We start from the raw sequence: 11,760 nt of genomic DNA on the forward strand, positions 1-11,760 counted from the left end.
AGGGATTTTGGGGACACAGGGATTTTAGGGACACAGGGATTTTGGAGAGGGACACAGGGATTTTTTGGGGACACTGGGATTTTTGGGGCACATAGGGATTTTAGGAACACAGGGATTTTGGGGGGACACAGAGATTTTGGAGGGGGACACAGAGATTTTGGAGGACACAGGGATTTTGGGGGACACAGGGATTTTGGGGGGATATAGAGGGATTTTGGGGGGACACGGATTTTGGAGGGGGACACAGATTTTAGGGACACAGGGATTTTGGGGGGGATAGAGGGATTTTGGGGACACTGGGATTTTGGAGGGGGACACAGGGATTTTTTGGAGACATGGGGATTTTGGGGAGACACTGGGATTTTAGGGGCACAGGGATTTTTGGGGGGGATAGAGGGATTTTGGGGACACAGGGATTTTGGAGGGGGACACAGGGATTTTTTGGGGACACACAGGGATTTTGGGGGGACACACAGGCAGAACCCATGTCCCCAGCCCTGCAAGAAGCCAAAAGTGACCGAGGACAACCCCAAACTTCCAAACCCAGCCCCTTGTGGCTCGGCCAGTCCCAGGAAATTTGGGATCATCCCAGCCCTACTGATCCAGTATCTCCCTCCTGCCTAATCCTGCCCGTGCCTACTCTTCTTATTAAAACAATAATAAAAAATAACGATGTTAAAAACCCCACATGAAAACCACACAAACCCTATTTTTAGGATGATGCCAAGGGCAGCAAAATCCCAGAGGGGCTTTGAGCAGCCACCAGGCTGTGAGCAGGTTCCTCCTCAAATCCCAATTCATTCATTCATTCATTGATTAATTAATGAAATTCCTGGCTGAGGGAACAAGGCTGGAGCATCCCAGCTCATCCCACTTGGCACCAGTGCCAGAGAGAGGCCGGGACGTTCCTGCAGGGTCATCCCTGCCCTGTGAACCCTCTGTGCCCCAGGAATCCTCAAATCCCGGGATTATATAACCCTGAGGAGCTAATTAAAAACCAGGAGTGTTATTCCGGCCCTGGGCAGGGTGACAGGACCAAAAATACGGGACAAAAATCCCAGAGAAAAAATTCCCATCCCCTTTGAAGGGTGGCCAGGGCTATTTTTGAACCTGGCTGCAGCGGGAAAAACTGGAGAAGGGGGGGGGGAAGAAATTCCGTGGTTATAATTAGAATTTATAATTAGAATTTAATCAGGGATTCCAGAGGCTGCTGGGAATATTTTGGGAGGGTGGGAGGAAGCAGGAGCAGCAAACAAATAAATAAACACCTCCCAGAACAAATCAGATCCGATGCAGGGATGCTGCTCCAGGAATTTTTTGTTGCTTGGGAATCAAATCTTTGTCACCTTCCCACCCTCTGGAAATCTCCCATGGCCAAAGGACACATCCCAAGGGGTAAAGAGTCACAATTATCCCAATTTTTGAGGTGTTTGGAGCTGGAGGAGGTTCCCAATTCCTGTCCTGGGGGTAATTCCATGATTATTTATCCCGGAGGGAACATCTCCAGGGGATGTTGCTGCTGCTCACTTGGATTTTCCTTCTTAATGTTTAAAACACCTTAAAATCCCCTTCCTTTGGGATGTGCCTTTCCCTGCTGCCGGGGGTTTCCTCCCAGCACAGCAAATCCCAAATCCACAATCCCAATTCCCTTGGGAAGAGGGGGAGAGGCAGCAGCCACAACAAGGATCCGGTGGGATCCTCCCCACATGGAATATCCCCCCCTCATGGAACATCCCATCAACAAAATATCCCATAAAATATCCCATCAACAAAATACCCCAGACACGGAATATCCCACACAATCCCACACACGGAACATCTCACCCATGGAATATTCCACGCATGGAATATCCTGGAATATCCCTCACACAGAACATCCCATCGACAAAATATCCCATAAAATATCCCATCAACAAAATATCCCATAAAATATCCCATTAACAAAATATCCCACACACGGAATATCCCAGGCGTGGAATATCCCACACATGGAATATCCCGGAATTTCCCAGACATGGAATATCCCACACAATCCCACACACGGAACATCTCACCCACGGAATATTCCACGCATGGAATATCCTGGAATATCCCTCACACAGAACATCCCATCAACAAAGTATCCCATAAAATATCCCATCAACAAAATACCCCAGACACGGAATATCCCAGGCGTGGAATATCCCACACAATCCTGTACATGGAATATCTCACCCACGGAATATTCCACACACGGAATATCCTGGAATATCCCTCACACGGAACATCCCATCGACAAAATATCCCATAAAATATCCCATCAACAAAATATCCCACACACGGAATGTCCCAGAATATCCCATCCACAAAATATCCCCCCCCAGAATATTCCATCCCTGGATGGGACTTGGAGCACCCTGGGACAGTCAAGGTGTCCCTGGATGAGTTTAAATCCCTTCCATCCCAGACCATTCCACGATTCCATGAATTTTCCTACAAGGAACTCCTCTGAGCCCCCCCAAATCCTGCCACTCCCAGTCCCAATTCCCAAAAACCCCCGGAGAGATCCTTTTCCTGCAGCTGGATCCTTCCCACCTGCCCGGGACACCGGGACAGCCACGGGAATTCCAACAGCCCAGGAGGGAATTCCAGGATTCCAGGTCCATCCCTGCCCGTGGCAAAGAAGATTTGAGATCAAACTGCAGCCACAGGAGAAAAATCCACATCCAGGAAGTCCCAGTTCCTGATTTCCAGCCCTGGCTCATGCCAAGAATTTCCTGCTTCCCTCGGATCCGTGCAGGAAGCAGCTCTGGGATGTGATCCCACACATTTCCTGGAGCTGGGAATGGCACTGAAGGAACCATTTTCCATTTTCCATCCCTCCCCAGGGCGCTGCTTTTGCTCCAAAGCCCCGAAATGAAACATTTTTTTACTGCAGGGAAAGACTTCATTCATCCTTAAAGAACTTGGGAATGTTTCTTCCCATCAAATATCCCGGAGTGTGTGGCTGGGAATGGGGATTGGGGTGGAAATACAAACGGCAGGGTTTGGGAGATGAAGTTTTTAGGGATTGGGAAGCCCAAGGGATGAGGGTCAGGGATGCTGTGGAGGCAGGGATGGAGAATGGGAAATCAGGGAAAAATCAGGGATAAATCAGAGGAAAATCAGGGATAAATCAGGGATAAATCAGGGGAAAATCAGGAGAAAGTTAGGGATAAATCAGGGGAAAATCAGGGATAAATCAGGGGTAAATCAGGGGAAAATCAGGGATAACTCAGGGATAAATCAGGGATAACTCAGGGATAAATCAGAGGAAAATCAGGGATAAATCAGAGGAAAATCAGAGATAAATCAGGGATAAATCAGGGGAAAATCATGGGAAAATTAGGGATAAATCAGGGATAACTCAGGGATAAATCAGGGATAACTCAGGGATAAATCAGAGGAAAATCAGGGATAAATCAGAGGAAAATCAGGGATAAATCAGGGATAAATCAGGGATAAATCACGGGAAAATCAGGGATAAACCAGGGATAAATCAGTGACCTGGGACAGGAAAGCTCCCAGCTCCGGGTTCCCACTCCCAGGACCCTCTGGAGGGGGACCTGGTTTGCTCCTGGGGTCACAAAGGCCCTGGAAGAGATTTCCCAGAGGAAAAACCGGGAAAAAACCCAGCTAAAGTGTGGCTGCCCCATCCTTGGAAGTGTCCCAGGCCAGGCTGGGATAGGGGAATGGGGGTTGGAGCTGGATGGGCTTTAAGGACCCTTCCAACCTAAATCCAGGATTGGGAGAATCCCAAATCCAGCCTGGGATTCCCTGAAGTCCTTGACAGAAATGGGAACACTGGTGGAATTATCCCAAAAACCTGGAAATTCGCTCCCTTCACTCCCAGCGTCCCATTCCAGCCACAGCATCCCAGGAAAAACAGCTGGAAAGCAAATTCCCTCCCCAGGGCTTTCCAGGTCATCCTGAGGTGGGAAAGGACAGCCAGGAATCCCCCAAAAGCCCCGAACCGGCTCGAGGAAACCCCCCTGGAATGCAGCAACACGGAGGGAAAACCCCATCCCTTGGATATCCATCCATCCCTTTGGGAAGCACGGCCGGGAAGGAGAAGCGGGCAGGGAATGATGATCCCAAGTGCCCCCGGCTCCTGCCACAACCGAGGAAACGAAAGAACAGATGCTCCAAAGTCTCTTTTTTCCCCCAGCTCGCGGCCCACGAGGAGATTCCCAGGAATTTTGGGAGCTCGGTGCCGTTCTGGCGGCCCCGCTCCAGCATCCCGAGCCTGTGGGATGGGATGCTTGGAGCTTCCTGAGGTTTTGGGGTGCTCCGGGGAGAAACCGCCGGGGTTGCGACTTCAGCACGGCCACCGAGCCCCGAGCGGCGACACCGGGAACACCGGGAATACCGGGAATACCGGGCACCGACCGGGGCACGGATAACACGGGTACGCCGGGAATACCGGGAATATCAGGAACACCGGGAACACGGGCACCACGGAACCGACCCTGCCGGGGGAGCGGGGGCAGCTCCGAGCCGGTGCCAGCGGTGCCCGGGGGCCGCTGGTGCGGGACGCGCTCGCCGCGGGTCGGGACGGGATAAATTGGGATGGGATGGGATGGGATGGGATGGGATGGGATGGAGGGTCCGGCTGGGTGCGGGCTCGCTCCTCACCTGCGGGAGGTCATGGCTCGGTCCCGCTCCCGGCGCCGCTCCCGCCGCGACTGCCCCGCTCCGCGCCCGGCGGGCGCTGGGCCCGGCCCGGCGGGGAAACCCCTCCCTGTGACGCGAGGGAATCCCCGCCCTCCGCCCCGCCCGCATCCCGAGTGCCCATCCCTGAATCCCGAGTACCCATCCCTGAATCCCGAGTGCCCACACCCGCATCCCGAGTGCCCACCCCCGCAGCCTCCGACCCATCCCGGTGCCCGAGCGCCCACCCCAAAATCCTGAGTGCTCATCCCCGCAGCTTCCATCCCATCCCCGAATCCTGAGCATCCATCCCCGCAGCCTCCAACGCATTCCCGGCTCCCTGAAGTCGTTCCCCGTGCAGCCCCGCGTGTTCCCGGTATCCAGCTCCATCCCACGCGGGGCTCGGCAGCACCGGAGAGTTCCCATTATGAACGGAGTCATGGAATTGTTAGCGTTGGGAAAGACCCCATAAAAGACAGAAATCCTCCCAAAGAAATGTCCCGAATCTGGCACCTCCCACGAATCCTGGGTGAGACAACAAAGCCAGCTGTCCAAGAGGGAATAAAAACCAGGATACAGCCACTGACACCCCCCCAGTGTCCCCAGCGGGTCAAAAATAGCAGGTTTGGAACTATAAAAAGCCCCAGCGGATTCTGTGTCCATTCGGGGAATCCCCAGGGAGCTGCCAGGGCAGGAGCCAGCTCATTCCTCAGGGATGAGGGCTTGGAGGGTGGCACAGCTTCCCTGGATCGCTCCCGGGCCAAATAACAACCCTGGCAATGGTGCCCCCTGTCCTGCCCTTCCTGGTGTTCCTGGCACTGAGATTCCCAGTCCTGGGAGCTTCTCCCAGATTTTGGCTGGCTTGGTTTTGTCATCCAGGATCCGTGGGAGATGCCGGCTCCAGGGCATTTCTTTGGGGGAATTTCTGGCTTTTATGGGAAGCAGCATAAATTTGACACGAGCTGGGCCAGCCTGTACTCAACCCCCCTCCAGCTGTCTTTTCCCTCTTTTCCCAGGACAAGGACGGGCTTTTTCAACGCCCCTGGAAGAGGGAGAAGCTTGGCAAGGGTGGCACAATGAGGTCATTGTCACCACGAGCCTGGGGGTGCCTCTTTGTCCATTGAGGTTCCTCCAGAGCCGGTGGGGACACAACTCCATCACTGCCAGCATCCCAATGACGCCTTTTCCCAAATTAGCAGCTCCCAAATGGCAGGAATTCCATGGTTTTGCCTCACTTCACTCGGCCTGGATGGAGCTGAGCTCTTTGCTGGACAGAATTCCCCAATTCCCATCTTTTCTGGCAGGGAGGTGACAGCAATTCCAGCAGGAAGAGCTGGTCAGAGCTGGAATGTGGATGCTGGAATGTCCTGGGCTGAGGGGGATCATTCAAATCCAACTCCTTGTCCTTGCACGGGACACCCCAGAAATCCCACCTGGAAATGTTCATCTCAAACCATGCCCTGCTCGAGGCTGATTTTCCATGGATTTCCAGCAGGGAAAACGCTGCCATCCATGAGGAACGACCCCCAGGGGCAGCACCTCAGTGCTGTGAGATCCATGGGATGCAAAAATTCCCTGGAAAACGCCGGTAAAAGAGACAAAGAGGGAAAAGGGGAGACTCCCAAGAGCTGAAACCACTCCCTGACCCCAGAGGAGAGGAAGGAAAGGCACAAAAATCCTGCAAAACCCTGGGATTGGGGTTGGAATTTGTGGAAAAACTGAATTTAGGAGGCACCTGAAGGAGCCACTCTGCTTCACCCCCCTCTGCCCAGCAAACAGCACCCAAAAAAAAGCAGGAATTTCCTTTTTTTCCAGGGAAAAAAAGAAGCACCAGGCCCCTTAAAAACCTCTTTAATCGTTTCCAAACTTTATTTCTGGGTGATTCGACGAAAGACACGAGTTAGTAATGGTTACATCATGCTGCTCCTCTACCGTGCATCGCCCTTCGGAATTCAGCCAGCAGCTCCCAAAGTCAGGAATTCCTGAAGCCACACGGACATCTCGGGGGTGTTAAATTAAAGAAAAAAGTCCCCCCCCAAAAATCAAATCTGGAAAAAATCCCCCACGACCTCAATATCCTTTTTTTTTTTCTTTTTTTTCTTTTTGTGGTTTTGTTTTTGGATATAATGTTATGGGAAAAAAAAAAAAAGCCCACGGCCCTAAGGGCGCTGCTGAAAATTCCGGCTGCTCCCCCATGAGGACACAAAATTCCTGGTTTAAGGCATTTCCAAGCCCCAGCGAAAGCAGACGGAGTTTTTGTATTTATTTTCGTTCGGTTGTGGGCTTTGTGTTGGGTTTTTTGTCGTTTCTTGGCTTCATTTCAGCGGCATTCCCGAAAATCAGCAGCTTCCCCGTCCCTCTGGAGCTGGCACATCCAGCCCTGGCTGAGCCCAGCTGGAAATCTCATTCCCAAAACATGGATTGGGAGCTCCCAGCTCCCTCCCTCCCATCCCACCCCATCCTCTTGGGATCAAAGCCCAGCATTTCCCACCAGGAATCCCAATTTGGAGCCAGCAGCCACCAAAAATGGGGATTTTGGCACCCGCCAGGACCCCCCCAGCCACAGCAGAGCCCCCCCTGGGAATATTTAACCCCTGGATTTTCCACAGGAATGTCACAGGTTGGGAATTCTATTTTTTTTTTTTTAAATCAAATTAAACAAAATAAAAGCAGATCCAAGTGGTTTTTCCATAGGTTTTTTCCTCTTGGTTCCATCTTTGTTCAGAGCTCACCCTGAGAAAAGAAATTTCACTTTTCCTGGCTCAAAAGTTGGTGCCAAAACCCCCATTTTTGGTAGAAATTTAGGGGAAAAGTGCCCAATTCTGGCACCTTGGGTGGGAATTACCACCCAAAACCCGGTGGGATCCTGCAAATGAATTCCCTAAAGTTGTTTTTCCACGGAGCAATCCCAGCTGCCAGCTGAGGGTGGGAAGGGGACACAGAGGCCCCAAAACACCAGGAAATCCTTCCCATGGAGAAGGAATCCCAGTGGAGGATGGGATCATTTCTTCCAGAGCTTTGATCCATCTGTTCTTCTCCAGCTTCCAGGAGATCCGGAGGCTCCAGGCAGAGGTGCTGCCACTCCCAATCCCACCCCAGAAACTTCGAAACTGGCCTCAAAATTTTCCTTTCCAGGAAGAAAATGCTTAAAAATCCCCCCAAACACTCTCCAGCCCCGTTCCCATCCCTGTTGGAGCCATTCCTGCTGGGCTGGCAGCATCCAGAGGAGCGTGGAAGACCCAAAAACTCCAAGTCCAAGGTAAAAATTCCAAATTCTCTTTGTGGGAGAGGCTCTGATGGCAGCTCTGCATTCCCAGGCTGGGAGCCAGAGGCTGGAAAATGCTGTGGGTCATGGAAGGACACATCCAAGAGATGTCTGAAAGGGGAAAAGGGATCCTCCCAGCCCCTTTGGAAGAGGCAGAGCATTCCCAGCTCGGGGAGAGGAGCTCCAAGTGATCCCCAGCACGAGGGAGGCCGAGGCTTGGAGGCCTCGGGAAGAGCAGCCGGGGAGGGTCGGGACACGTCCGGATGAACACAAAGTGTGGGAATGAGGTTTCCCAGCTGCTCCTGCACGTGTCCAAGAGGAAGAGGAGGAGGAGAACCGCTGGAAAAATCCACATTTTTCCCCCTCCCGGCACCTCTCAGTCCAGCAAAGAGTCACGAGACAAGCGCAGAGCGAAGCTTTGGCCGCCTGGCCGGAGCAGGCCCGGCTCTCTCCCTTCCAGTGCGTGGCATCCCTGATGTGAGCAGAGCTCGAAGGAGAAAAGCACTTGAGATCCTTACACACATAAATTACAGTGAGAGGAACGGGGGGTAGGAGGAAATCGGGTGAACACAGCGCCAGGAGAAGGTTTGGAAGAGCCAGACCCCGGAGCAGGGCGGGAATTCCCCACACGGGAGGGGTCGGGGCCAGGCAGTGAATCCGTGAAGGCCTCGCCAGCACCCAGCAGCGTTTCCCCCACAGGGGCACGAACAACGCCCCAAAAACACCAGGAAAAAGGGGGGAAACCCCCCCAAAAAAGAAGCTTCAAGTATGAAGAAGATTTTCGCTGCAGTGGGAGAGTTCTTCTGTTGCTTCTCGGAGCCTCGAGGTTTGTTCTGTGTCGCTGCTGTTCGGGCCGAGCCTCACCGCCCCGCACGGGCTGCAACCCAAAGAACCCGAAAGAAAAAAGGGGTTTCCTGCCCTCCCTGTCCCCCCCCAAAAAATATAAAAAGCAATAAGTTTACAAAAATAGAAAATAATTACAGCAATAGGCAGGAGGGAGGGGGAGGGAGGGAGGTCCCTGGGCTCTATTTGGCCGAGCAGTGCAATATCCGGGGCTGGTTCAGGGCGTCCTCCAGCAGGTGCAGCTCCCGGCGATCCACGAGCACGTCCCGGATGCAGCCGACGAAGCCGGTGCTGAAGGCCTTGGGCAGCCTGTGGGGCACGCTCGGCTTGTCCAGCCCCCCTGGAAAGGGCACGGGGACAGGTCAGGGCAGGGGACAGATGGACAGACAGACTGGGGACAGGGCAGGGCACAGGGGACAGACAGACTGGGGACAGGGCATGGGGCAGGGGACAGACAGACAGACTGGGGACAGGTCAGGGCAGGGGATAGACAGACAGACAGACTGGGGACAGGTCAGGGCAGGGCACAGGGGACAGACAGACTGGGGACAGTGCAAGGACAGGGGGCAGGGGACAGACAGACTGGGGACAGGTCAGGGGGCAGGGGATAGACAGACTGGGGACAGCACAGGGAACAGGGGACAGACAGACAGACTGGGGACAGGCCAGGGGGCAGGGGACAGACAGACAGACTGGGGACAGGTCAGGACAGGGCACAGGGGACAGACAGACAGACTGGGGACAGGGCAGGGACACAGAACAGGGGACAGACAGACTGGGGACACTGCAGGGGGCAGGGGACAGACAGACTGGGGACAGTGCAAGGACATGGAACACAGACAGACTGGGGACACTGCAAGGACATGGAACAGGGGACAGACAGACAGACAGACAGAGACTGGGGACAGTGCAAGGACAGCCAGAGCAGCCCCAGTGGTGGCACACGCTCACAGTCCCACACAGACTGTCCCCGGTGCTGTCACACACTGTGTCACACACTCACCCCCAGGCACTGCCTCCCAACAGCAAGGGAAAACCCTCTTCCCTGCCCATTAATAAATATCAATTAAACTAATTCATTTTATAAAAATTAAGTCGTTGTTTCCGCTTAAATCACGTCAGTTCCAACCAATGCCTGTCGCTTTCCTGAGGACACTTAAACCACTGACTTCTTTCTACTGGTATTTCTGTTGAAAACACTGTTCTATTTCTACTCTAAAATACCGATCCGAGTCTCGTCTCCTTGGCATTTGGCCCCAAATTCAAGCTGCGTTTTGGTTCAGTGACTGCACTGCCAATGGTGGCCCATCAAACACGCTGAAGTTACAAAGGGCTGACTGCAAACACAGCCTGGGGAAGCCCAGGAAAAATTCCTCGTGGAAAAAATCCTGCTTTCCAGGTAACTTCTAGGTGGGCTTCAGAAGGAGAAATTTTGGAATATAAACCCCCTGTAGGTCAGGTTAGACCTGAACTACAGGCTCAGACCAGGGAGATAAGCACAGATGCTTCCAGAAAAGTGTGAGTAGAATCCAACCCTGTTCTTCCCTGTGAGGGTGGGGAGCCCCTGGGATGGAATTCCCAGGGAAGCTGTGGCTGCCCCATCCCTGGAAGTGTCCCAGGCCAGCTTGGAGCACCCTGGGATAGTGGGATGTGCCTGGGAATGGCACTGGAGGGGCTTTAAGGTCCCTTCCAACACCAGTTATGACTCTAATTCCCAGTTACCCCCTCACGGCGCCATGGCAGGGAGAGGCACTGGTCCCTCAGCATTTGTAGGAATTTTGAGGCCACGGTGTGGTGCTGAAGGAAGGGAGGGACATCCCCATCCCATTCCAGCTCTGAATCCTCAGCCAGGGACACGGGAATGCTCTCCTTTCCCCCGGACTCACCCAGCCACAGGGCCCCGTCCGTGTCCAGCTGGGTGGCCCCAAGAGGGGAGGAGCCGGCGATGGGAGCTTCATTCCCAACCTGGAGGGAGCCTTCCCTCTGGACCCTGCTCCCGAGGGAGGGAGGAAAACCAGCAATTAATGAACAGCCCCAGAGGGAAGGCCCGGAGCTGTTCCCTGCAAATCCCGACACCGGGAAGCACCAGTGCTTTTCCAGCTGCAGAGCTGAGCATCCCTCTGGATACAATCCTTGCCCCAGTGCCACCCAGCCGCGGGGACTGTCCCCTCCAGCACCCCTGTGGCATCCCACAGAGCCACCCCAGCCCTGCCAGATCCCGTGGCAGGAATCCCTGGCACTCCAGGGGCGTGATCCTTGCCCGCTCCCACCTCCCATAAAAATAAAAAAGGGCCGGCTTGCTCCCACCGGGAACAGAATGTGAAACCCTCAGAGATCCCAAATCCAAGGCACGGCCCTTCCACACCTCCTGTCTGGCCCCTCTGACATTTCGCGGCGTGTCCCAGCAGGGCAGGGCCTGCCCTCTGCTCTCATCCAAGGAGAGATCCTTGGGGATCACCGTGCCATGACTCAGCCGCCTCATCCCCATCCCCATCCCCATCCCCATCCCGCTGTCCCCCCTCACCTGGAGGCTTTGATGTGGATCCACTGGTTGGTGTTGACGGGGACTGTGGAGCGCAGGGTGACGGGTTTGGAGCCGAGGTCGTAGCTCAGCTGCACGAAGCCATCCACGATGGCCAGGGCGATGTAATCCGACTTTTCCAGCCCCTTCCCGCTCCACAGGAGCAGCCCCTGCGTGGCCTCGGTTTTGATGCTGAGCTCGAAGTGGTTGGACTGCAGGGCCTTCTCACTGCGGGGAGAGCAGAGGGAGAACGGGGCTGGAAAAGCGACAGGCGGCTCCTGAGCAGCTCCTTGGAGCAGCCTCCTCCTCCTCCCAGGGAGCTGGGATAGCCTCCGTCCCATTCCTGGGATTGGGATACATCCATGGGGTCTGTCCCCACCTGCTGCCCTCAGGGGGGGCAGATTTTGGGATAACCTCCACTCCTGGGATACACCTCAAGGGTGGCAGATTTTGGGATAACCTC

General features: G+C 54.2%; 2 protein-coding genes across 2 annotated transcripts in view; both read right to left on the reverse strand.

Annotated features, from left to right (window-relative positions):
* The window catches only part of LOC121660622 (tyrosine-protein phosphatase non-receptor type 11-like), a gene marked incomplete at its 3' end in the record, with an annotated part of 15,352 nt that extends 10,626 nt beyond the window's left edge, over positions 1-4,726 (reverse strand). The window contains exon 1 of the mRNA XM_042020028.1: positions 4,654-4,726. Coding sequence (XP_041875962.1) covers positions 4,654-4,667 — 14 coding nt within the window. The remainder of the gene's footprint in view (positions 1-4,653) is intronic.
* A 1,792-nt stretch (positions 4,727-6,518) lies between these two features.
* The window catches only part of LOC121660621 (agrin-like), a 9,106-nt gene continuing 3,864 nt past the window's right edge, over positions 6,519-11,760 (reverse strand). The window contains exons 2-4 of the mRNA XM_042020027.1: positions 11,301-11,525; positions 10,663-10,766; positions 6,519-9,116 (exon numbers count right to left, since the gene is read on the reverse strand). Coding sequence (XP_041875961.1) covers positions 8,959-9,116; positions 10,663-10,766; positions 11,301-11,525 — 487 coding nt within the window. The 3' untranslated portion in view covers positions 6,519-8,958. The remainder of the gene's footprint in view (positions 9,117-10,662; positions 10,767-11,300; positions 11,526-11,760) is intronic.

This window comes from Corvus kubaryi, unplaced genomic scaffold (genome assembly GCF_017639235.1).
Source record: "Corvus kubaryi isolate FWS band 111438036 unplaced genomic scaffold, C.kubaryi_AGA036_p1.0 36700, whole genome shotgun sequence".
In the NCBI taxonomy this organism is placed as follows: domain Eukaryota; kingdom Metazoa; phylum Chordata; class Aves; order Passeriformes; family Corvidae; genus Corvus; species Corvus kubaryi.